This window comes from Cynocephalus volans, chromosome 7 (genome assembly GCF_027409185.1).
Source record: "Cynocephalus volans isolate mCynVol1 chromosome 7, mCynVol1.pri, whole genome shotgun sequence".
Taxonomy (NCBI): Eukaryota; Metazoa; Chordata; class Mammalia; order Dermoptera; family Cynocephalidae; genus Cynocephalus; species Cynocephalus volans.
The window spans coordinates 84,836,802-84,863,956 of record NC_084466.1 but is presented as its reverse complement, the minus strand read 5'-3'; the positions used below and the strand labels follow the sequence as shown (position 1 = coordinate 84,863,956).

The window sequence follows — 27,155 nt, the reverse complement described above, 5'->3', positions numbered from 1 at the left end:
ATATCATACTTATCTATTTTGGCCAGTACAGGGATCCAAATCCTTGACCTTAGTGTTACCAACACTGTGGTCTAACCAACTGAGCTAACCGGCCAGCTGTACTACATCATAATTATTTGTATACATTCAAGTCTACCAGTTAGATTATGAACCCATGAGGATAGGGACAGCTTTTTCCAAAAATCCTTCCTTTTCCCTATATCTGGCACATAGCAAGTGTTGGCTGACAAGGTCTGTGACTATGTATTATGTGTGGTTTGACTTCCAGTTTAATTCACCCCTGTTCCTTCCTTACATATTCTATTTCCACCCTCACATTTCAGGCCCTTATCATCTCTGAGCTCTCTGGCAATAAACTCCTGATAGCTTTCCCTCTGGTCACCTTTCTTTCCAATTTTCTTCTCTACCAACGTTGGATTCATTTCTCCAAAACAGTTCTGAGCTGGGTTTATGTTTGTTCTTAAACATCCCTCAGTGTTTACCAAGTACTGTACAGACTTTTTTTTACCCTGGAATTCAAGAGTGTTTCTGATCTGAACCCAACAATTTCATCTTAACTTGTATTATTCCTCTATATCAAACCAAATTACATTACTTCCTGTTCTCTCCAATCACAGAAAATCTCAAGCTACTGCCCAAGCTACTGCACTTTACCGAAATGCCCCCGTCTTCTCCGTAACTACTTGTAGCAATCCCACTTCAAATCAGATTCGGCCACCCTTATGAAGTGTTCCCTGATTTGGTACATGGGTGAGAACTGCAAATCTTTGAAATCCACAGCATTTTGCTTTACCTCTTTTGTAAGATTTAATCCATTCTGCACAGTCCTCCTGTGATATAGATACATCTAGGCCCATGTAGTATCACCCACATTCGTTAAAGAGCTACCCCTTACATCTGGTAGGTGCTCACCAAATTTGGTTTTGTGATTATATGAACATATAAATGTTAGGTTACACTTGAACTTAACTCTCATGCATTTTAAAAAAATTAATGTGACACTAAACTAATTGAAGAATTTCTCAACCCTCCATAAGACTATAACACAGTGTTATATCAGAAAAGAGTTTTATAAAAAACTAAACTTGCCCTGTCAGAAAAATCGTCTAAATGAGCAGTGATAAGCACACTGTGGCAGCCAGTGTTAAAACACTGGGCTAAGTGTTTAACATGCATAACTACAGTGGTTCTTGCAAACCTCTGAGACAGATAAAGCTATTCCACATGGTACCGTTGAGAAGACTGAGGCCAACTTCAACAGTCTGCCCAGTTTGTCAAGGTTAGGTATCTTTTGAAAGTTTAGTAAAGCCAGAGTCTCAACCAAACTAGAAACATTTACTGAAATACTACAGCTTACCCAAGCTCCCTGCAAAGGGCTACAACTGGTTCTTGTCATTTAAAAGAGCTTCCTCTATGGCATATTTCAACACTATCATGAACTACTGACTCTACATGCATGAGTAGAAGGACAGGGTCCCTTCCCTGTGTGAACTGGTAGAAAGACCAACAACAATCCCAACTCCTGTGCTTGCACCTTTATGTGGGTACGGGTAGCACTGTCAACAAGTAAATGCCAAACTGCAGGAAACAATTTTAGGGACTTGTTCAACAGACCACTGTTTTTACAACAAAGCTTACCACTAGGTGGCAGGAGTATAATGTGCTTTATAAATCAAAGTACCCGTGACATTTTCCCAGTTCTTTTTTACAGTAACACACAATCTTGTTAAACTGGTTACAATTTTTCAAAGATTATCTTGTCACTTTTATGGTTGTATGTTATAAATAAATGATTCTAAATAAAAATTATTCTTCCTTACAAAAAGTGTACTATGATATTTTTTTAAAATAACCCCATAATATACGTAGATTTCAACCTTTTCACAATCCACAATAAACAGCTTAAATTTCTTTAAACATGTAAGTAGAATCATACTGTCAATGAGTTTAAAAAACGTACTGTATATTAAAATATAGTAGACTGAAATTTAATTTTGTGTAATGCTATAAAAACAGAAACTGCTTTTAACCCATGAAGGTTGGAACTCTTGCATTTTGCAAAGTGATTGTTTGTTTGTTTCACTTTGCTATATTCTGTTCCTCAATTTCAAAATGAAAGAGAAGATTTCAGGTTATATTTTACAAGTACTTCTCTGCAAGTAACTTTACATTAACCTTACAAAATTTCCAATATATGAAATGCAAATTGGGTAAAACCATCATTTTATTTTCGATATTTAAATTAAAAATACAAGAGGAAGCTTGATGTGCTATATAAGAATTTTAAGGGAACAAAAGCAACATAAAAATGTAATAAACATCTTGAGGCAAATTTGTAGAATTATCAACATGTATACACCTTTAAAAAATTGAATTTCAATATCAGTGTTTCTTTTCCTCTCTGTCTTTGGTGATCCCTTGTGGGCAGAAATTAAATTATGTATAACTAAGAATAGCAAATATAAACATAAAACCATAGGATGGTCAAAATCACCCTGGCACTTAACTTAGTGTATATTCCCTTAATATGAACTCAGGAATAAAATATTTTAAGTATTTTTTTTTTTTAATTAATTTTGTTAAACAGAAAATAAAATCCCACCTTTAACATAAAGAACCCTCTAGACTTATGTTATGCCAATCATTTTCTAGGGAAGGAGGGTTCCAAATCATCAGTGGGGCAGGCTGGGATGTTTACTGGCAGTGATGTCACACTTTATCTCACCCAGGAATGAGTGATGGTTTTGGCCAATTGTACAAAACACAGCAGGCAGAAGTGGAACTCCTTCCCAACACTGGCAACTAGTCCTGTGTCCTTAGAACTGTTCCACAAGCTTTTTTCAAAATATGCAAATAAACAAATGGTCATCAATATTCAAGACCTCTGAAAAACAGACTGGCCACTAGGTCTCCATATGAACCCAGATTCACAAAGAGTCAGGCAGCCTCACTTCTCTAGCTGTCCAGGGATCCTCAGCACCAGGGATTCTTGAGGTTGATTTGGATTTCCTGAAAGTACTCTGCAATAGTTCTACCTTCTAGGTCTTTCTAGAAAGGTTCTACTATCTAGGCTCTCTCTGTATCGCAAAGGTCAAAACAAACAGTCCAGAGGCTGTCCTAGCTTCTGAGTTTGCAAACCTTGCTGTACAAGGAGCACTTGCTAGATTATTTTCTATGTAAATTTGTACCTGAAAAATAAGCTAGGAATGTGTGTGAAGAATAATCTGCAATATATGCACATGGGTGCATTTCCCATCTGATGGAGTTTGGATGTGTTGTCCCCTCCAAAACTCATGTGGAAATCTGATCTCCAATGTGGCAGTGTTGGAAACTGATTGAGTCATGGGGGCGGGTCCCTTATGAATGGATTAATGCTCTCCCTGGGGGCGGAGGGGTAGTGAGTGAGTTCTGGCTGTTAGTTCCCAGGAGACCTGACTGTTTAAAGGACCCTGGCACCTCCTCTCTCTCTCTCTCTCTTGCTTCCTCTCCCCATGTGATCTGCTTGTACCTGCCGGCAGCCTGCTGCTTTCTTCCATGAGTAGAAGTAATCTGAGGCTCGTGCCAGATGCAGCTGTCCCAGAATTGTAAGCCTAATAAGCCTCTCTTCTTTATAAATTACCCAGTCTCAGGTAATTCTGTTATAGCAGCACAAAACGGACTAAAACACCATCTTTCAGCTATGTAAGGTAATATTACTGCATGCATTTATAAAGTGAAAATTATACAGTAAAGCAAAGTTGTCTGGATGTTTGGCAGCATATGAAAAAAACATATCTTGTAGCCTTGACAGTTATTAGCTGATTCAATTCATGAGATGCTTATGTTCTCCTCTAAAAATAAGTACAATAACCATCATAAAAATCTCTCTGAACAAGCATCATTCAGGAGCTGACAGGTACCAAACTGTGTGTTCCTAATTCATTCCTAGGAATGAATTCCTAGGAAATAAAACAGACTTAGAACATGTAGTGGTCTTTCAATCACAAAGAATTTCATTTATATGTACTCTGTTGGAAACGATATAGAAACAGTTTGAAATAGAAAAATACAGGTAATAAAATCTTTCAAAAATGAAAAACTAGAGAGCATCTAAGCTGCACAGAGTTCAAGAGAGTTCTTTCTCAATGTCCCCCCCAGCCCCCCAATCTAGCACGTAGCAGGTGCTCAGTAAATAGCAAGGAATCTCATATGCTGGCAATTCATTTCAAAAGAGATAGAGATTGCTCCTGAACTTGGTAAACAGCAACTTGGCAACTCCCATTACTACTAATTGTGACATGATTACACAGGGTCGCCTGTCTCTACAGCAGTTTAAGGAACGAGGGCAGAGACCAAGGGCACCACCTGTGCAGCAGAGATCTCCAGGTGAGGAGCAGAGCGCTGCTGTGCAAGCTCCCCTCTCGCGGCAGGGCCACCTACAGGAGGGACTCTGCCTTGGCCCTTACCTCCTCCTCCTCCTTTCCTTTCGGCTCAGCCGCCCCGCTGGGGCTCAGCTGACGGTAGCTGTCCCCGCTGTCCTCATCGCCACGTGTGGTTTGTGCCGAACCCTGGGAGGACACGGGCCCTGGCTCCCTCTGAGAAGCATCCTCTGCCCTTTCTTCAGTCTCCACTGAACTCAGGGACAGCGCACTGTGACTGCCGGGGTGCTCGGCACTTCCAGCCCCTGGGCTCTGAGGGCTCTGAGGGCTCTGGGGCTTGGGCGTGGTGGGCGGCAGAGGGGTGGGCGGCTGCCCGGGGTCAAACGTGAGCAGACTGCCGGCACTGGGTGCGTCCTGGGCGCTTGGACTCGGAGAGGAGCTGCCGCCGCCACAAGGGCCGTTGGGCTCCGATGTGCGGGAGCTTTCGGCGTCCAGAGGGCAGGCGGCGGCGTGCACGTGGGCGCGGGGCCCGGGAGCCGCGGCCCGCCTGCTGTCGCCGGCCGCCCGGCGCGAGTAGTCGTCGTGCAGCCTGCTGTGGCGCCGCGGCCAGAAGCCGGCCTCGCCGGGGGCCGCCCCGCTCTCGGGGCTCTCCCTCCTCCAGGCCGCGTCCGTCACGTTGCTCACGAGTCTCAGCACGCGGTCCAGGTCCCGGGCCCGGACCGGGCTCTTCCAGCGCTTGGTCCTGCTTGCGGCGCCGCCCAGCGTGTCCGCGCCCGCGTCGGCGGCCGAGCTGCTCAGGGTGCGGCGGGGCGCGGGTCGGTCGCCCGCCGCGCGCAGGTCGGCGAGGTTGGAGGTGGACTTGCGCTTAAAGGAGCTCTTCTTCAGGAAACTCAGGCCGTCCGTGCTCCTGCTGCGCCGGGGGCCCGCGCCCGGCTCCTCCGGCTCCGCGGCGGGCTCCGGGCCGAGGCGCTCGGGGTCGAGCAGGCTGAGGCGGCCCAGGCCATAGGCCCTGCGCAGGCTGCGCGAGCGGTGCGTGCTGCGCTGGAACGCGTCGTCGGCCTCATCGGCCTCCGAGCCCTCGGAAGCGCCGCCCTCGCCCGCCGGCAGGCCCCGCGCCGCGCCGTTCCCCACGGCCGCGCCCGGCTCGCGCTGCGAGGCGGCCTCCGGGGGGGCGTCGCGCGCCTCTCGGCTCTGGATGCCGTGAAGGACCGAGGCCTTCCATTTCTTGAAAGACCCCATTTTGCGGAAGGAGGCCAGGGCGGTCCACGTGGAGGAGCTCCCCATCAGCACCAGGGAGCGGGGCCTCTCGGGGTGGCCGCTCGTCCGCTTCCGACCCACCGAGAACAGACGCACCAGCTTGGAAGGGCTCGGTCTGGCCTCCCGGGCGTCCGCGTCGCCGCCGCCAGGGCTGCTGCGGCTGCAGCTTCCGTTCTGACACGCTGGGGAAGTCACCATCTTGGGGCCCCTCGGGCCGGAGACGGGACCGGCGGCTGCGGCCCCGCGCCCATGGCCGTTCTGGGCCGTGGTCATGTTCCGGGGGCGCGGGGCTCAGAGCCGCACGCACGTCCGTGCCCGCCGGGCCCAGCCGCACAGCGTCATGCCCGAGGCCGCCTCCCGCCTGCCTCGCGGGCCCGCGGCGCACATCGGGCCCTCGGCGAACGCCACTGCCTGCAGCAGAAGAGAAAGCAGCGTTTAGCCATTTCCCCCACACAGGAGCCCCTCCAGACACCCGCCAATCACGACTTTCCTTAACAACTGCTGATCACAAAAAAAAGCATGACCCACGACAGGGTTGACCAATAAAAACTAAATTATATCAAAATTGTACTTTCTTTTCTCATTTCATAATAAACTGAAGAATGAAAATATATATCCCTAAAAAACAAAAGATAGTTAGAGATGGTGCATTTAATATGGTAAACTCTTGAACTCATTGAAACCTGCTTAAGTAAAACTTTTGAAACACTTCTAGAATAAAAATGTCAAGGCATTATTGAAGACTGTGTCTTCTCTTTATTTGAAATGCAGGAATTTTTAATTATCAAATCTGCCCCCAAAACCACAACTGTTTCAAAATGTGTCGCACTGAAATGCCAGCCTGTGTTCAACTCAGCACAGCTAACATGCAAACTGAGTACACTGTAAACACAAGAACTGTGCGAGTTGTGATTGAGACCAAGATGCTCTTAGCTGCTTACTGTTTAAAAAGAGCTGTAAAATACACCCAAACTCTGAGAGCCAGGAGGGAATAAGCAAGAAAGCAGAAGGATGGGCTTTGTGCAGGAAATGGCATTAGTGAGGAGCCTTGAAAAACAGGATTCTAGCTGCCAGAGAATGGAGAGAAATGAGGATGAAACCCAAGTATTAGAATTTCAGACAGAAGAATTCAAATGAAACAAACACTGTATCCTCTTTCCTCCTCCTACATGCCCTTCTCCCCCCACCTGTGTCCAAGCCCTCCCCTCCATGTCTGTGTCCATGCCCTCCCCCACCTGTGACCAAGACCTCCCCTCCACACGTGTCCATACCCTCCCCCCACACCTGTGTCCATGCCCTTCCACCTCACACACACCTGGGTCCAGGACCATCCCTCTCCAATACATACTCCCGAGTCCATGCCCTTCTCTGGAAAAGTGAAAATGCTGCTTTCCTTAACCTCCCCCATCAGGCTAAGACCTGTTCAGCCTTCAAGTGCTAGCTTAAAGGTCACAGACACCCATTCTCTACAAATGATTGTTGAATGAACGAATGATAGATTATGATAATAACTATAAAGGGCTACCTTTATTACATGCTTAGTACATGCCAAGCCTCTTAACTAAGGTCTTTAAAAACATCATGGCACTGAATACTCATACAAACCTCTGAGGTCAATAGAATGATTTTCATTTTATAGAAAACCAAATGGATGCATGGGCAGGTTAGGTCATTTGTCTGGGGGTCCTGCAGCGGCCCCCTCCAAAGCCTATGCTCTTCTCCACTGCATTATTAATGAACAGAGAGAGAGGGACACAGCTGGGATGTGCACCCCAGGCATTTGACTCCAATCCCAGTGCCTCATGACCCTCCTGAAATCAAATCCCAGCAGTCTTAGATGCCAGTCAAGGCCACTACCTCCAAGTAATATTAAAGGTAGGAAAGGAGGAGAAGGCAGTCATATAAAGACCATAAGGTTAGATCCCAATTTAGCTTACCCCTCTCAAGTGCACAATTTGACCTCATGCACAGAGAAGTACGTGTCGTCTGCTTCTACTCCCCACCTTCTTGCTGGGTTCGTTTTTGATTTGCCCCTACATCACGCCCAGTGAGGTCGGATTTCTAGGCAGAGCCGTAGTTAAAGGGTTGAAGGGTTGATTCCATCTGGGACCAGGGAGACTACAGTGACTTAGACCCCTGGGGCCTTTCAGCCAATTCCATTTGTCAGAAGACTGATGGGCTACTGCATGCCCTCTGCAGTTTAATGTTCTAGAAGAGAAATTAGGGGACCTGAGGAACTGTGGGTTGCATTTCAATGAGCCACATAAGCAAAGTCCTGAATCATCTCCGCACTGAGACTACATGTGAAATCTGTAACTAGTTACAAAACAAGTCAAACATTTGTATCACCTGTCTCCACTCACCTACTCTGGAAGGGACAGGGGACCGTGGTTGTTTCAGCACCTCAGAATCTTGAAATGAACGAGATAGTTTAATCCAACAGTCAAGTCCAGTTCACAGGCATTGATGGGCTGCATATTAAGTAGTAATAATGGTCTTATTAAGACAGGCACTGGATACAGAAGAGAAGACATGATCCCTGCCTTGTCATTTGGCTAGACAGCTTACTGACACCACAACTAGAGGGCACTAGGAGACCTTTTATAACCAAGGAAGAAACTGTTAAGCTGACCCTAAGGGCCAAAGGGGTGCAGGGAAGCACACGATTTAATGTAGGTGTTTGAGAATGTTCTAGGGAGCAGATGGGACTAGGCCTAGGTCCTCATCTGAGTGATGTCACATGAATCTTGAGTAAGTCATTTCAGTAATCTGGGCTTCAGTGCCATCTACAAAATAAGAGGTGCCAACATTTACGTATATATCCAGCAACTAATCAAGCCATGAGCCTCTATTAGGTGCAGGTATCTGTGCAGGCCCCGTGATGAATTCAAGGCAGTGGTAAGGTGAGAGCCCACTCTAAATGACAAACTGGCAGGAGCAAAGGAACACGGTCAGGGACATAAAGTATGATTGGGAGGCAGTCTATTGGGGTGACTAGCTATCCAGGTTGATCCTAGAGATGAGGGGTTTCCCAGGATGTGGGACTTCCAGAGCTAAAGCTGGGAAAGTTCTTAGGAAACCGGGATGACTAATCACCCAATAGTAGGTAGATATGAGGGTATGATATGAGAATACTTCAAGAAGTTCATGGAAGGATTTGTATTATCTTTTAATTTCATTTCTCCACAAACTTTCTGAAGTGCCCTAGTATAGTCAGAGGGATGACTCAAATTAAGGTGGAAACAGGTTTAGAAAAGCCTACCTACCCCCCGTCTAACACCTAATTGTTCCTTGAGACCAATTGCAGGTGACACCGTCTCCAGAAATTCCTTCCTGAACCCCCCAAAATGAATGAGACCCCTTATTCTGTGTTTCCACAGGGCTTCAGGCATCTCACCAGATTGTTTTACCAAAACATATTATAATGACAGTTTTATATGGCTGCCTTCAGAACAAGACTGTGAGCTCGGAGGGCTAGAATCATGTGTTTTGCACACTTAGGTGATTTAAGTTTGTCTCGATGTGAAACTACATCAGTGGCCCTGCTCATCCATGTCTGCACCAAGACAACAAGTCATTGTTACATACCACTACATTTTTCTAGAACGAAGGTGTTTAAATTTTTATAACATTAAGTAGACACTGTTTACTTAAGACTTATTAAGTTTTAGGATTCAGATTCTATACAATACATGCAGAAAATCTGAATTTCTAATTGAGGCAACACGCTCTTTAAGACTAGTGACTTACTATTTTGTTCATGAGCCGAACAACATGGTTGTTGTGTGCTGCTTAGAATGAAACTGAAAATCACAGAAAAAGGCTTTTCCTGGAATTTCTGAGTAACATACCAAATTGCATTATTTAGAGCTAATACTTTGACCTCTATTAACTAACAAGGGTTGCAACTCAATTAGTGGTTTTGTATAAGGTTTTTATAAGGAAGTCTTATAAATCATGGGAGCTCTGCCAGAGATATTTATGAACAGAACTACAAGTAAGAATTTTAGATGGCAATCTTGTGAAATCCATTGTCTACAAGCTGGATTCTGGGGTGTATGAACTTTAGAAAAGAACATGTCTTCTCAGTCAAAATGAGAATTCTTTAAAAACAACTTTTGAATTTGAATTTGAAATTCAGGAATATATACCAGACTAAATATTCAAACACAAGCAAGAAGGTTTTTTGTAATACACTCATGTAAATTATAGAAAATGTGACACTAGAAGAAAACATACTGGAATCTCAAATGCTGACGGAGTGAAAGTATAGATCCCTGAATCACAGCACTATAGAATATTGCCGTAGGGAACAGCTAAACCCTGACTGTAAAGATTAGGACAAGGGCCCAATGAGGGGCCATTGCTACTGCTACAGTGAGAGCACAATGGGGTGGGAATCAGAGAGACCGGTTTCCACCCCAGCACTGCCACATACTGGCCACAACCTGGAGATCTAGACCACCTCCTTCCCCTGCAGATCTCATGGGTTACCAAGTCTAAGAGATTCTCCTGCATCCCTCACCAATCCTTGCTCGATGTGGGTGGCCACTGCCCTAACTCCAATCTGTAGAACCTTAACCTGGACAACTGCCTTAGCCTCCTGACTGGTCTCCTGTCTTCCGGTCTGGCTCACCTCCAACCCACCTTCACTCTGCTGCCAGTGTCCTTCCCTAACTGCAGATGGAGCTGTGTCACTTAAGTCAGTGTCACTGGCTGCCTTTGGACCTCGAGAAGATGTGGAATCTCCTCAGGTTAGCACAGGACACCTTTCACTCAGCCATGCTGGATTATTCACATTGCGGTGCCTTTACGTATTTCTTTGCTCTCAGACTCTTTCTCCAGCCACTGTTGCTCTGAATTGCAGGGTACCACACTCCCCAGGCTCCCCTGACAAATGGCTTCTGGCCAGGCCTAGCTAGTAGGAAGCAGTGGCGGGAGATGATGGGAGGGTGGGAGATGTCAGAGTATTTCTCCCCCACTCTCCCTGTGCGGGCTGCTGGAGGGGTGGGGGGCATTTCCAGCAGCTGCTTTGGCTCCAGTTCCTGCTGGGTAACTCCACCCTCCTAGGTCCCAGCTCCTGCCAGGTGGCACCGGTTTCTGGCTCAAGCAGCACCCTCTTCTCTTTGTCCTCCAGCCTGGGGGTTGGTATCACCTTCCTGCTGCTGCTTGTCTCCGAGTTGCTTCACTGCCTTCTCTTTTGTTCCTAGCTGTGTGAAAATAACCGCTGTAATAGATTCTCTTTGTGTGAAATACCTAGAGACACTTCTCTTTTCCTGACCTACAGATATGTTCTTTGCCTAACATTACCTTTATTAATGCAAATTAACTTTTCCCTAAAGGAATTCTTTCCTTTCTGTCCAATTCAGATGCTCTTTTGGGGGCTCCCAGTCCCTTGTGCACAGCTTTGTTCTAGCACTTACCACCCTGCTCCTTCATTCTCCTTTCCTTAATCTGATTTCTCCAGTAACCTCCAGGAAGAGTTTGAAAAGTCAGTCAGTGGATGACTGACCGACTAATTGAATTTAACTCATAATATAGCTATCAGTGGATGACTGACCGACTAATTGAATTTAACTCATAATATAGCTATCAGTGGATGACTGACCGACTAATTGAATTTAACTCATAATATAGCTATCAGTGGATGAATGAACGACTAATGGAATTTAACTTATAATATAGCTATCAGTGGATGACTGAGCGAATGCATGAGGATGACTCTGTCCACCTAACATCTGGGGCCAGATCATTCTTTGTTGTGGGAGCTGTCCTGTGCTTACATAGGACGTTTAGCAGCAACTGTGGCCAGAGAGAATGTAATAAATACAGAAAGCTCCGCAAACCATGAAAGTGCCATCAATTATCAAAGTGATTTCTTTGAAACTTGAAATTTACAATTTTAAATCATAAAACAGAATTTTCTATGAATTGTTTGATGGTACTGATAAACAATTTTAAAACACCGTAATATTGTTAGAGCTACTGTTTCTTGTGATAGAAAGTTCAACTTATGTTCTATTATTGCAATAGTATATAATTTTATAAATGACTTTTTATATATTCAGTTAAAAAGAAATTTTAATATCGTAAGAAAGTAAATAGTGACATGTTAATAGTTTATACACAAGTGGTCACTTTTTAACTACCAATGTAAATATTTCATTTTAATAGGTAACCAATTTATCTACCAAGATTTAGTAATCTGAATGCTCAGATTACACAAAATGCATGAGTTACTATGACAATTAAGAATTTTACAAATAAAAGTTTCATAACAATTAAAATATGGTTTTTAAAATGAATATTCAAATGTAGATAAGATACACTTTGATATGTCAGTTTTAATCAGCAAGATCTGAACAAAAAATGTTCAAATAGGATACTAAAGTGCCTGTGATTATTAGAAAAATGATATTTCTTCCATAAAATTATATTTTTTCTTTAAAATACAAAATATTTTTTCTGTAAAATATCTTTAAATAGTTCTTCTCTGTACTGTCCAGCTGCCAGAAAAAAAGAAATACTTCTTAGTGTTGTGAGTGCAAGCCATATCTTAATATTTCTCCTACTCTTAGCTCAAAAAAACTATTTTAACTTTGTAAAATGTAAAAAAAAAAAAAGGGCCATATAAATTAAGCTGGTAAAATAATGACCACTTTATGAGTCTCCATATCCAGGAAATTAAAGTTAAATGCATTCATACTTGGGTTAAGAATAAGATTCTCCATTTCACACCAAATATTATCATATTAACCTAACTTAGATATATATTTTGTGTAATCTGAGTACTTAAATTACTAAATTTCTATCATTAAGTCAAGATGGCTGTGCAAAAAAATTACATGCAAGTAAATTACTAAAACTCAAAACATTTGAGCACAGTAAATGTGTTACTTTATTGCATCATATAGAATTTCGTTTTAGTAAAGACAGTTTGGGGATTAACAGAAAGAGAGCCCCCATGATAACAAGTCTTTCTCACATGCGTGACAAGCCCATGTTTTCCCCTCTTAGGTCCCTCCCTTCATTCCAGCATCTTCCCCGGAACATTGCTGAAATCAGCAGTCTGCTGACCAGAAGCTGAAAATCCCAGCACCCTACATACTATGAACAGGTTGTATTCTAAAAGGTCACTTATATGGGCAATCTGTTTCCTTACAGAAAGAGTCTAAATATTTTAGGTCAGTCCATCAAATTATATTTGACTTATAGTACAGCTATCATTGCATTTAACCTCATTTATAACACTTCTACAGGTGAATGCCTCCAAGGTTCAACCGTGGGCTCTAACTCCAGGGATGAAGTTATTTTCCCTACTCCCCGGTCCTAACACTAGACACCTTCCCTCTCCTTCCCAGCCCCAATACACACACCTCAGTAAAGGGAAGAATGCCCCTTGCCTATGGATCTGGGTGGGATCCGCAGGGTCTCATCTGTGCAAGGATGGGAGAGGATGCTTCAAAGCAGCCAGCAGCTCTGGCTTCATTGAAATATTCCATCATTTAAGTTAATTATTTGTAAGTTGAGAGTATATGTAAAAATGTAACTGGGTAACTGTGGATAAGACTGAAAAACCAAACCTTTGGAAAAGGTGTCAGTTCCATACAAGCATGTGGTTGTCTTGGCTTGCCTTATCTGGGTTACTGGGCTAAACCACATTCCTGCGGGTGAGACTGGTGTTTCCCCAATGGGAATGGATGTTTGCATTGTCAATCCTGTGGAGTGAATGGGTGGAGGAAATGAGGATTTGCAAAGGTGGCCTTAGACTAAAGAGGAGACTCTTCCCTCTGTCTCTGAAGTTGGCGGTCAGGCAGCTGTAGCCAGAGATGCAAGGGGAGGAAGGTGGGGGTCAGTGCACCAGATGATGCCGTTCCCCACACCGTCTTCCCTGCTACTATCCCCCACTCAGCACAGTCACAGCCTCTGAGCCCCCTATTCCCCCACTCTCACAACAATCTAGTGGCTTACAGAGCCTTGGCAGAGCTCAGTAGAGCCACTGCCAACTGCAGCTCTGAAGATGACTTGGTTTTGATTTCTGACGGCTCATCCCCCATCCACCACCTTCTCATTGTAAGACTGCAGCAGTAACCACCAAAGTTCACAGTTAGGACTACCTAATGCCTGCAACCAGTGCCAAAACTGATGTCACCAGGAGACTGCGCCTCCCCCGCTTCTACCATTCAGAGCAATGAAAGTTTTACAGATGGATGGCCCTAATCTTGAAGGCACTTTGAAGGTCACTGGAGCAAAAACAATGTCTCAGCTTGCTGGAGGCAGATTGGCCTGAAGCTGGGGCCTTGCACCACGGCGTTCACAGGCTAAGATACTCCAACAGTGGGTAGACACAGAAAACCCCTGAGAGGAACAGTACAGCATTTAATTAGACATACTTAACAACTATTTATACGGGTGTATATTTGAGTTGCATTTTCCCTGCATTAATTTCAGTGCTCCAGTTTTGTTTTTTGCTTTTTGCATAAAATGTGTTTTTAGGCAGAGACCTGGTTTGTAATACAGCATTCTGAGGAAACGAGATCAACTTTCAATTCAGTTTCCACCCAGGAGCTGATCAGGTCTTAATCTAGGGGATTTCACCGCAGCCCATTCTGCCATCACTAAGGACAGAGGTTCAGAAAAGGCCCTTTCCCCAGCTCTGTTCAATCAGGCATCTCATATTCTCAAATTAGTTTTACACATTAAAGCAATTGCTGAAATGCCTTCTACTGTCTAATTTAAAATGTCTTCTATCTGAACTGCCCTTTGAATGTAGTTTCCCTGCAAGTCCTTCATGCCTCTTGGCACAGCCACAACAACAATGAGGGATGACGCCAACAGTGAGCAGCTGGTGGTGCCCGGGGACTGCTCCTGAGCAGAACTCCCCATGCTCACACCGCCACCTGCAGGACGCGTGGCCCTGTCTGGCAGGAGCAGATCTGCAGCCACTTTTTTAGAGGTGGCGGCTCTTCTTGCCAGCCCATCGTCAGGGACACTGTGTTCACCCATAACGAACACGTGGAATTCAGGAACATGCAGGCAACACATCACATGGACACAGCTCCTGTGACACACAGCTTAATCATGTTTTAAGTATGTCAGATGCTGGGCAGGGCCTGAAATGAACACAAGGACTACGCGTATATTTCGTCTTCTATGAGAAGTTCAAATCCAGCTTAGTTTAGATGCCAAAAACATAAAGACTTAAATATGCTGAACTTAAAAAAGGAAAGCAGAGCATGCAAGATGAGACAAGGATGACCCTTTACCAGGCAACAGTGGATCGAAAGTGACAGTCCCCCACCACTTAAGAAAGGAAATGGGTTTGCTGCTGAGACAGCACCCAGTGGTGACCAGACAAGACCAGGGGAGCGTCCCCCTCAGTAAGACCAAGTGACAGGTGAAGGCGGTTTTTGGTGAAGGAGGAAGGGCATTGGCTGAGGCTGAGAATTCCGGGATTTGTGTTCTTTGCCTCTGGCTAGCTTTGTTATGTGTCCTGGGCTAGTCACACACATCCTTGACCTCAGTCTTCTCAGTGGGATCCTAAACTTTCTTTCAGAGTATTTGACAGTGTTGTGAGGAGAATCGAATGCATTTTAAAGAGAATGTTCTCACTGAAATATCGGTTGTCCTCACAGCATGACACCTTCCTTGATAAAGTATAAAGTCAATCATTATAGGTCACTGATAGTAGAAAATGGAATTCTAGATCAAAATTTCTAAATCAAGAGGTGGTGAAATATTCTGCTGGAAAGTCAATGGATTTAAGCTTATTATATATGCATCTGGACTTGGACAAAGGTAACACTTCCCAGGCAGCCCGTGGGGGTGCAGAAAAGGCACCTACATAACCAGATCACTGCTTGGTGATTGATCTGCTCTGTGATTCACAAATGGATTCACCTCCTGCCCCCACGGTCCCTGCTCATTCAAAGGTCATGGCCAGACGGAAAGGATGTGCAGCCACAGGAATTAGCAACGGTGTATCTGAATGTGGACATGGGAGAATGACTGCTTTCCTCAAAGATTGCCTCTGAAACCAAATATATACTAAACACCATTATTTCATTCTTAAATTAGCTCTATCTGGTCTCCATCAATATGGATAATCTATACCTTAGGACTCTTTTCAACCCTGTGAGATATAAATATCAGATGTCTCAAAATTTTGAACAAGTAGTATTCTAAATGTCAATTTATAAGTCAACTGTTCTGACTTTAAAACACATTTTCCTATAAGATTCTCATAGAATTTCCCCAATCCCACTTAATTCATAATGTAAATAAACTATGTTAATAATATTAATAGGATTGCCACATTAAAATTGTTAATTAGTCATATACTAAAGCCGATGAATAGTCATAATTCTATGAAAAGGTGAACATGCTTTCTTTGGCTTGGAAGCTTGAATGGTAACAGCATGGGAACAAAGGAGAGGAAGATTGAGTCTTTCATCTCTTTCCAACATGAGAAAGACCCTTGGCAATATTTTGTGACAGACGCCTGCATCTCTGGCATTCTCCGGCCTTCCTCTCCTCCACTTGTCCTCTTAAGCTGCTATCACCTTCTCAGCCCCAGAATATTCCATGATACAAGTGGTTACTTCTACCCCTTGGCCACCTTCCTCTACTTTCTCAGCTGAGGAATCAGCCCTTGGTGCTCAGAGATGGGCAAAGCCAAGCAGTCCAGCACACAGAAGCACAGCACAGTGTCCCCAGGAACATGCACCTGCACCTGCTGTGGCATCAACTCCTCCACGCTCCTGGTCACATGCGTTACATTCACAGCCTCTCTAACACAACATGAGCTTGTCTCGTTTGTCTGCTGTTACTTCTCCAAATGGCAGCAATGTCAGGGCTCCGGTTCAGAGGCGGTACAGCAAGAGCACCGGCTCATCAGTAAGCAAGGTGTGTGTGTGCGTCTCCACCCGCCCAGCCACCAAACCATGCATGTCTTTTGTTTTTTCAGTATCTGGCAAAGTGGCTGCTCCAGCATGTGCTTCAATGTGACCCATTTAACTATATTCAAATTTCATTTAAAAATCCACCCTGGTGTCACCCGTCCTCACCACCCCACTCAAAAAAACCTGTCAAAATCTGCTGGTTCATTTCTTTTCCAATTATAATTTCAGAACTATAATGATATGGCAATCAACTCTGTAAGTCCCAATAGTCGCTCCTAGACCCAGAGTCCTGACGCAATAGAGCCTGGTGGTTTGGCAATCATCATTGCCTCGGGGGCCCCTGGGGTGGTGACAGAAGCAGTTCAGGGTCACGTGCAGCTGAGGACACCAGCAACACCAACCCGGACTGCCCTCATTTGAGTGAATGCAAATTAGAAAAGAACACAACATCCTCCGCTTCAGTGAGGTCCTGTGGTTTGCTTCTTGCATCTTTTAACAAGAAAGCACCGCATATGAGACATCATTTGTTCACTCATTCAGCAAATGTTTCCTCGGTTCCTTCTGTCTGAGTGGAACTGGGGTAGACACACAAGCGGGAGAATAGGGAACAGCAGACATCGTCTCAGCCACCAGAGAGAAGCTTCCACCAACTGGGGAAAGACATATAATTAAATAAGTCCTAGTAGTGTAAGATACCTGAACTGGCCTCCTTTGCAAGGGACACTAAGGTGGGCAGTACCAAGAGCCTGAGATAGAGACCCAGCCTGGAGCCGGGCGGGGGAGGGGAGGCAGGGCAAGGCGAGGCGAGGCCCTTGCATGCCACGTTAAGGATCTGGTGTTTACTCCAAGGTTTCAGCAGCAGGGGACCCGTGCAGAGCAGAAGGCAGCAAGACTAGAGGGGCAGTCAGGGGCGCTCAGAGCCGCCAACGAGAGACCGTGATGGCTGGACTTGTGTGGCGGCCATGGGATAGGGACAGGTGATGGAGACAGAAGCAACATGGCCTGGTGACCAACGAGATGTGTAAGGATGGGGAGAGGGAAGAGACAGGTTTGGCTCCAGGCTTCAGGTTGGTCAAATGGTAATGATGCAGTTTACTGAACTGCAAGGCCCACAGGGAGAAGGTGGTGAAGAAAGACGAGGAGTTGGAGTCCTCGCAGCCGCGGAGGTGGTGGGGGCCCCGCTGGAGCTGAGCAGTCTCTCCCCTTCTGTTGCCCAGCCTTGCCCCTCCTCTGCTCCTCCCTGTCTCAGAGCTCCCGGGCCTGCCTGACCCCCGGGCTCTGCACTCTGCACCCGCAGCGCCCGGCCAGGCCGCACCCACTGGCCCCATGAGGAGGGATGGGAACGGAGTGACCAAGAGCAGGTTTGAGATGTTCTCGAATAGCAGTGAAACTGTTGTCAATAAAAAACTCCCCAAAGAACCCCTATTACAGATACTCTCTTTTCTGCATGTCATTACTTTGTGTTGCTGCGCTCAGGTCTCCAGGGTCTGGAATATACTGGCTCTGGGTGGCAGTAACTGGCAGCAAACCGACCTGTTTGATTTCCAGAGGGATATTGAGGGCCAGTTAGTGGAGAGTATTTCAAAGTGGTGTGGAGTTTTTTATGAAAATTAAGTCTTAGTGGGTGTCTTGGAGTAGGAGATGATGCATTAAGGACACTTGCACAAAACTGTAGGAACACTGAAGTACTGAACCTAAATGGGTATACAAAGACTATAGACGCTACATGTACAAGCCTTGGCAAGTTCTGTTGCAAACTCAGGCACCTTGATTTGGCTTTCTGTACATCAATAACAAACATGTCTCTAAAAGCACTAAGGGATGTCCACTGTTGGAGCAATGGAACATCTCCTGGTGTGATCAAGTAACCAAGGATGGCATTCAAGCACTAGTAAGAGGCTGTGGGGGGTCTCAAGGCCTTATTTTTAAAATGCTGCACACAGCTAGAAGGTGAAGTTCCCAAGTACATAAGTGTACACTGTCCTGAACCAGTGACTTTGAACTTGCAGACTTGCTTACAAATTACAGATGAAGGTCTCATTACTATATGCAGAGGATGCCATAAATTACAGTCCCTCTGTGCCTCTGGCTGCTCCAACATCACAGATGCCATCCTGAATGCTTTAGGTCAGAACGTCCCATGGCTTAGAATATTAGAAGTAGCCAGATGTTCTTAATAAACAGATGTGGACTTTACCACTCTGGCCAGGAACTGTCATGAGCTTGAAAAGATGGACCTGAAGAGTGTGTTCAGATAACAGCACGTTAGTCCAACTTTCCATACACTGTCCTCGACTTCAAGTATTAAGTCTGTCTCACACAGACAGCTGATCACAGACAATGGAATTCATCACCTGGGGGATGGAGCCTGTGCCCATGATCAGCTGGAGGTGACTGAGCTGGACAACTGCCCACTAATCACAGATGCATCCCTGGAGCACCTGAAGAGCTGTTATAGCCTTGAACGGATAGAACTCTATGACTGCCTGCAGATCACATGGGCTGGAATCAAGAGACTCAGGACTCACTTACCCAATATAAAGTCCATGCCTACTTTGCACCTGTCACTCCACCCCATCAGCAGGGAGCAGCAGACAGCGCTTCTGCAGATGCTGCATCATCCTATGACAATGAAGATGGTCAACTTTGGTGAACTGAGTATTTGACGACACTTCTAGAGTTACCATGGAGTCTCTCCAGTGGAAGCAACCCCAGTGTTCTGGGCAAGGGTTACAAAGCAAAGGTAGTGTCCAGATCCCCAGAGCCCCACATACATAGGCATACACATCCTCACCCCCATCCACTTTGGCTCTATGACCATGGGACTGAAGTTCATGCTGGCTTTATCAGGTGCATAGGTAAAACTTAACCATTCCTGTTGGATATGCCCAGAAGAAAATCGTAGGCCAAGGTAGAGGGAGGGGGCATTCCAGCAAACCCAGTGTTACTGCTACTGTGGTTTCTTTGTTAAGGGGTTTCTTTGGGGATTTTGGACCAACAACTGCAGTTCTCCAGAGTCAAGGAAAGCATGCAAAAACAATATATGCTATATCCAGGGACCAGAAAGAAAGTTTCTTTGCATCCTAGAATTGGTAGCCATCTATTGTGAGATGACTACAGAGCTTCTGTGCTTCCTTGTTTCCATGACAACATGCTAAGCATGCTCACAAAGAAGGCTTGTCCATTTCTCCTGAGTTTTAGTATTTGGCCCAGAAGTTTCCCAAATGCTTGCATCGAAATTGCTGTGGGCCAAGTGCGATTTATTCACTGAAGTTGTCACTGTCTGTAGCACACTTGTGCACCAGTCTGCCATTCTTTTTGCTCCCTTACTCACTCCTGCTCAGTCTGGCACCTGTTCATAGTCTGCTTACGCACGCTCAATCGTTACTCTTTTGCTGTTGTGTTTACAGTTTGCATTTTGGATGATTAGATGGGGTTACCAAACATTCTTAAAAGAGACATTATCAATAATTTTTTTTAATTCTAAAAAAAAAAAGAAAAAAGAAAGATGAGGAGTTCTGTTTTAGATATACTGACTTGAAGAAAACTCCAGGGAAATCATCAATAAAATGAAGGATAAAAATCATATGATCATTTCAATAGACGCAGAAAAAGCATTTGTCAAAATTCAACATCCTTTCATGATAAAAAGTCTCAACAAATATGATATACAAGAAATGTTCCTCAACATAATAAAGGCCACATATGGAAGGCCCATAGCTAACACCGCACTCAATGACACAAAGCTGAAACTCTTTCCTCTAAGATCCAGAACAAGATGAGGATGCCCACTCTCACTACTTCTACTCAACATAGTACTGGAAGTGCCAGTCAGAGCAAACAGGTAAGTAAAAAGAAATAAAGGGTATCTATCAGCACCGCACTCTACCGAGTGAGCCACGGGCCGGCCCAATAAAGGGTATCTAAATCAGAAAGCAAGAGTTTAAGTTGTCTCTGCTTTCAGAAAACCTAAAGACTTCACCAAAAAAGTGTTAGAATAAACAGATTCCGTAAAGTTGCAAGATACAAAATCAATGTGCAAAAATCAGTTGTGTTTCTATATAATAACAATGAACTATTCAAAAAAAAAAAGATCAAGAAAACAACCCCATTTGCAATAGCATCAAAAACAGTAAAATACTCAGGAATAATTTAACCAAGGAGGCGAAAGATCTGCATACTGAAAACTATAAAAAATTGATGAAAGAAACTAAAGAAGACACAGATAAATGGAAGGATATTCTGTGTTCATGAATTGGAAGAATTAATATCACTAAAATATCATACTACTGAAAGTGATCTACAGATTCAATGCAATCCCTGTCAAAATTCCAATGATATTTTTCACAGATATTGAAAAAACAATCCTAAAATTTGTATGGAACCATAAAAGACCCCAAATGACGAATCAATCTTGAGGAAAAAAACAAAGCTGGAAGCATCACACTATCTGATTTCAAATTATATTGGGAAACTATAATAATCAAAACAGTATAGTACTGGCATAAAAGCAGACATAGACCATTAGAACAGAATAAGGAACCCGTAAATAAACCCATGCATACATGGTCAACTAACCTTTGACAAAGGCAGCAGGAATAGAGAAAGGATAGTTTCTTAATAAATGGTGTTGGGAAAACTGAATATTCACATGCAAAAGAATGAAATTGGATCATTATCTTACACCATACACAAAAATCAACTCAAAGTGGATTAAAGACAAACATAAGGCCCAGGACCATAAAAATCCTAGAAGAACACATAAGAGAAAGCTCCTTGACACTGGTCTTGGCAATGAGTTTTTGGTATATGACACCAAAAGCACAGACAATAAAGGCAAAAATAAACAATTGGGACTATATCAAACTGAAAAGTTTCTGCACAGCAAAGGGAACAATCTACCAAATGAAAAGGCAGCCAGTGGAATGGGAGAAAATAACCGCAAGCCATATATTCATTAGGGGACTAATATCCAATATATCCCAAAAGAACTCATCAGCAAGACCAAACAAAACAAAACAAAACAAAGCAATTAAGGCAAATAATCCAATTACAAAATGGGCAAAGGGCCTGAACAGACATTTTTCCAAAGAAGACATACAAATGGCCAAAAGGTATATGAAAATGTGCTCAACACCACGAATCATCAGGGAAATGCTCATCAAAACCACAGTGAGATATCACCTCACACCTGTTTAGAATGCTGTTATCAACAAGACAGGAGACAACAAGTGTTGGCAAGGATGTGGAGAAGAGCATACGTTTGTACAATGTTGTTGGGAATGTAAACTGGTACAGCAATTCTGGAAAACAGTATGAAGGTCCCTGAAAAAACTAAAAACAGAACTACTATATGATCCAGCAATCTCTCTACTGGGTACACGTCCAAAGGAAATAAGATTAGTATCGCGAAGAGACATCTGCACCCCCATTTCCACTGCAGCATTATCACAAGAGCCAAGATGTGGAATCAACCTCAGTGTCCGTCAGTGGATGAATGGATAAAGAAAATGTGGTACATATACATAACAGAATATTATTCAGCCATAAAAATGAAAATCCTGCCATTTGCAAAACATGGAGCTGAAGGACATTATGCTAAGTAAAATAATCTAGACACAGAAACACAAATACTGTGTGATCTTACTTATATGTGGAATCTAAAGCAGAGAATAGAATGGTGGTTGCCACGGGCTACGGGGTGGGGGACATGGGGAGATGTTGACCAAAGGGTACAAACTTTCAGTTTTGAGATGAATGAGTCCAAGAGATCTAATGTACAGGATGCTGACTACAGTTAATAATACTGTATTGTATACTTGAAGTTTGCCAAGACAGTAGATCTTAAATGTCCTCACCACAAGAAAAAACAATTAAATCTGTGAGGTGATGAGTATGTTAATTAGCTTGGTGGTACTAATCATTTCAAAATGTATACCATAAGATCACACGTACATCTTGCATAGATATAATTTTTATTTGTCAATTATACCTCAATAAAGCTAGGGGGAAAAGAAAAAAAGAAAGAACCCTGAAAAAAAAAAAATACACACATTGTTTTTGCATCATGCAAGTGGAGATGGTCAGGAGGTAGCTGCAGATATGGCCTAGTCCTGAAGTCAACAAGAGGTCTGGGATGCAGATCCGAAGTGACCCTGTCAGCCTGGAAGGCAGCCAGAACCAAAGAGGGCAAGCTGGTGCAATAGCCCAAGAAACGCCTCTGACGTGACAGGGAGAGGTGAACCCAAACAGAAATAGCTACACAAGGTAGATTTCTTCAGTGTGCAAAGACTGGGGGATTCCTGTCATTTAACACCTGTTATTAAGGTGTGCTGTGGAAGCTGTCACCTCCAGCCAAATGGCCTTTTCATCTCTAATTCTCCCCCACCCCATACCTTAAATGTGGCAACCTAGTTCAATAAAAACACTGACCTTTTAAAATTAAAAATGAAATGACATTAAAATCTTACCTGTCTGTCCACCTGACAACTGAAAGCATACTGAGGTTGAATAGAGAAACGGGGACGGCGCCTTTAAAATATTTACTCCTGATATTACTGTGATTATATTCATTTTCAAGTGGAATTCTTAAAATTGGCTTGTTCCTAAGTACAGTTCCTAGCCACCTAAGCTGGAGGCCAGTGACATTTCTCCGTCCCTGTGTCACAATGATCCTGCGTCTGTGCGGAGAGCTTACTAATAGCATTGAGGCCCAGGAAGCTGCGACTGACATGGCCTTCTTCTCCAGCACAGGTAATCGTTGGAATCAAGTTGTTCTTCTCCAGTTCCCTCATGACAGTGAGGCCACCAGGTCCTTGATTCTGAACACATTCAGCAACTCTGAGCCCTACCTGCCATTAATTGCCTTCCTCCAGCCTGCTGACAGAGGAAGTCCAGTTTCAAACTGTTGAGCCTTTGACAAGAACAGGGCTCATCACTTCCCTGCTGAAAGGTCTTCACTAGCTCCCCACCCAGGCAGTGCTGCTCAAACTTTTCCTCCAGATGACTCCTGATAAGAACAATGGATTTGACAGACAGATACACAGATAAATATATAGAAACTTTATACAGATATACAGAGGCAGAAACTATGCACCACGTATTTTCGACACTCACAGCTGCCCTCCATTATCCCACCCATTTCACAGATGAAAGAATCTGAGGTCAGGTCCTCAGATCACACAGTGGAAAGTGAGAGCGTCAGCACTTGCGCCAGGTAGTCTGGCGACAGTGTCCGGCTCCTAACCCACTGCAACAGCTTCCCCCTGATGGCTCAGGACAGCCAGCTCTCACCCTGGGCCACAGGCTGAGGTCGCAGGTTACTGAGAGCAGGAAATTTCTTTAAAGTTCCATGGTTTATCTCAACAAGTCATATGAATTTTGTGTTCTTTTCATAAGATTTGTCTTTATAAAAAACAGTGCTTTCACCTCACACCCATTTAGGATGGCTATTATCCATAAGAAAGAAAAAAACCCCAGAAAATAACAAGCGTCAGTGAAGACGTGGAGAAACTGGAACACTTGTACACTCTTAGTGGGAATGTAAAATGGTGCAGCTGCTGTGGAAAACAGTACGGTAGTGCCTCAGAAAAGCAAGCATGTAATTCACTATAGGCTCCAGCCATTCCACTTCGGGGTATATACCCCCCAAAATTGAAAGCAGGGACTCAAACAGATATTTGTACACCCATGTCCACGGCAGCATTATTCACAATAGCCAAAAGGTAAAAACAACCTAAACGCCCATCAACAGATGTATGGACAAACAAAATGTGGTATACACTTATAATAAAATATTATTCAGCTTTAAAAAGGAAGGAAACTCTGACACTTGCTACAACATGGATGAACCTTAAGGATATTACATGAAGTGAAATAAGCCAGTCACAAAAGACAAACACTGTATGGTTCCACTTATTTGAAGTACCTAGAGAAGTCAAATTCAGACAGACCGAAAGTAGAATGCTGGCTTTCAGGGGCTGGGGGCAGAGAAATGCAGAGTCAGTGTTTAATAGGAAACAGAGATTCGGTTTGGGAAGATGGAAAAGCTCTGGAAGTGGATGGTGGTCCTGGTGATACAACTATGTGAATGTTGAGAACTTAATGCTACTGAATTGTACGCCAAAAAATAGTTAAAATGGTAACTTTTATGTTATACATATTTTACTACAATAAAAAATGCCTGGCTTTAAAAAGAAAACACACACACAAAACAAAAAACCCACAAAAACAATTCTTTTAGTAATTTACCAGTTAAACTATTTTAAATATTTGATTCAGGAAGATTCACAATTATCCTTTCAAATATCCCTGAGCACAATGATTACTTAGATTCCTTATCAGTAAAATGGGGATAACAGTAACAGAGACTTTAGTAGGGAGGACTAAATAATATTATTCATGTGAGAGTGTCTGACACATCACAGGCATTCTGGCTGCTCCCGGCTGTCATTAGACACAGGGCCCTCTGAGACCTGCCTCCAGACTTCTCTCTTGCCACCGTCACTGGACAATTTGAAATTGCCTAGGAGCTTCAGAAAAGCAACTGTCACTTTCAGGAAGTGAAATTCCCCACGGCTTCCTGAAACTGACAACTCCTGCATTAAACCCCGATGCTGTGCAGCAGTTCATCTAACGCACATGACATTACATAAAATTATGTGTTTGCATGAATGACACGACCCCACTGGACCACAAACTCCTTAAAGACAGGACCCGTCTTGGTCATCCTTTGCCACAGCATACAGCACAGTGTCTGGCAGTTACTTGCAGCTCAATAAATATTTGATGAAACTTTCAAAGCCTCACTGTAAACATTACGTTTGAATGTCTACAAAGTAAATTTGTCCTTCTGGGGGAGAGACTAGGAAAATTCTTCTCGTGCTGTACTTTATTAAAGAGTTTTTCCAGCTTCTTCTTTCACATACCTACCAAGAAAAAAGAGAAGTCTGAGAATTGGAGGACCATTGAATTTAAGCCCCAGAAAAGACCCAATCCCTGCCTACAGGAATCAGCCATGAAATGAGGGCAAGGCACAACGCTGTTGAAGTCACGCTGTGCCCAAAATACACACAAGACTGTCCACCCAGGAAAAACAGAAACAGAGACCTACATATCATGTCTAATCCGCAACAGCTGGGTTTAAGGAAACAATTAGAAGGGCCACGGGAGTTCTGTGCCCTTTTTCTCAACTTGACACCTGACTAGCCAGTCACCAAGACAGCCTTTATGGAAGGCAGCTAGTGTCTTTTAGGCTTCCTCATGTGGAATTTAGAGAAGAGATATGAAAAAAGCTGAAATACTGTATTACCAGTATTTCTTCCTTTTCTGTTGTGTGATGACCACCAGCTCTACTTTGCACCTCCACACTCATGCAATGGTCCTCCCCGCCTTTGGGGAGGGGCACTGAGAAAGAGGTCACTCCAAGCCCAACTTCAGAAACCTTGACAATAAAAACCCCACTGTAATTTTGGGAGCCATCCTGAGTTAAGGCTGTACTATTTACCATCAATTACGCCACCCTAAGCATGGTAAGCAAGCGGGATGCTGCAGCCTGGTATCACTTCTGTTTCACGAGATGAGCGGTGCTCACGACATTATTCTAATCTGGGAGTGCTCTGCTACCTTTGCTTAATGGACATTTCTTATCACAAATAATAAGAAATATAAAAAAACCCTGCCAGATGAGACGGCTCTCACTTTCTTCTACCTATGTCTTCTGAATAGGAATATGGGATCTATTACCTATTACATTGCAAGATTCCCTCTTTCTACTCCCTTCGGGTTTTAAACCTCAATTTTAATTTTCTTCCCCCAATTTACACATACCAAAATAGTCACAGGAGCTTTCTAATATTGTACCTTAAAGTATGAGTGAAGCTGAAAAATAGGAAGGTGGTTCTCCGATGGAGGCCAGTGGTACCCAATCTGGCGCGGGGTGACGAGAACCGACAAGAAAGCTCTCAAGCAAACACCCATCCCAGCGAGGCTCAAGAATGTGCCATTCTCTGCAGGACCAACTGCCCTTTACGATCATGGGCAAAACATTTCCTGCTGCCAGGCCACCTACTCAGTGTGGCTTCACAGCTCTGCAATCAAGAGAGGGCTCTGGGGCTCAGTCGCAGGAAGATCAAACTCTCCTACAGAATGGGATTATTAACATCCTTCCAGACTTAAACCTGAGGAGCCTTAAAAAATAAACTCGCTAGAAGTTGTCACTCCTGTTAAAAAATAAATAAGAATAAAAAAAATCTTGCAAACATACAACAAAACGAGATCCTTACCTATCATCTTTTATTTATTTATTTATTTAAATTTTTTAAAGAGATGACCAGCAAGGGGATCCCAAACCTTGACTTGGTGTTGTCAAGCATCACACTCTCCCAAGTGAGCCACGGGCTGGCCCCCTTTACCTATCATCTTTTAAAAGACAAGGGTAAACTTACATGTATCAAAGAATACAGGAGTCAAACATGGTTGAGTGACTTGTTTTAACTGTATAAAAATAAATATTGCAGGGAGTAGTGAAAAAATTAAAAAATAAAAATATCGCAGAGCTGGTGGGTTAGCTCAGTCGGCTAGAGCATGGTGCTAGTAACACCAAGGTCCAGGGTTTGGTCCCTGTACTTGCCAGCAAAAA

At 43.8% G+C, this 27,155-nt stretch overlaps 1 protein-coding gene and 1 pseudogene across 3 annotated transcripts in view; one reads left to right on the top strand and one right to left on the bottom strand.

Moving 5' to 3' along the window:
* Positions 1-5,888, bottom strand: part of SPATA13 (spermatogenesis associated 13) — a 78,269-nt gene extending 72,381 nt beyond the window's left edge. For all 3 annotated transcript variants that reach the window (XM_063102071.1, XM_063102072.1, XM_063102073.1), the window contains exon 1: positions 4,446-5,888. In XM_063102071.1, coding sequence (XP_062958141.1) covers positions 4,446-5,888 — 1,443 coding nt within the window. The remainder of the gene's footprint in view (positions 1-4,445) is intronic.
* Positions 5,889-17,842: 11,954 nt separating this feature from the next.
* LOC134382720 (F-box/LRR-repeat protein 20-like) lies at positions 17,843-19,144 on the top strand (annotated as a pseudogene).
* Positions 19,145-27,155: the final 8,011 nt, after the last annotated feature.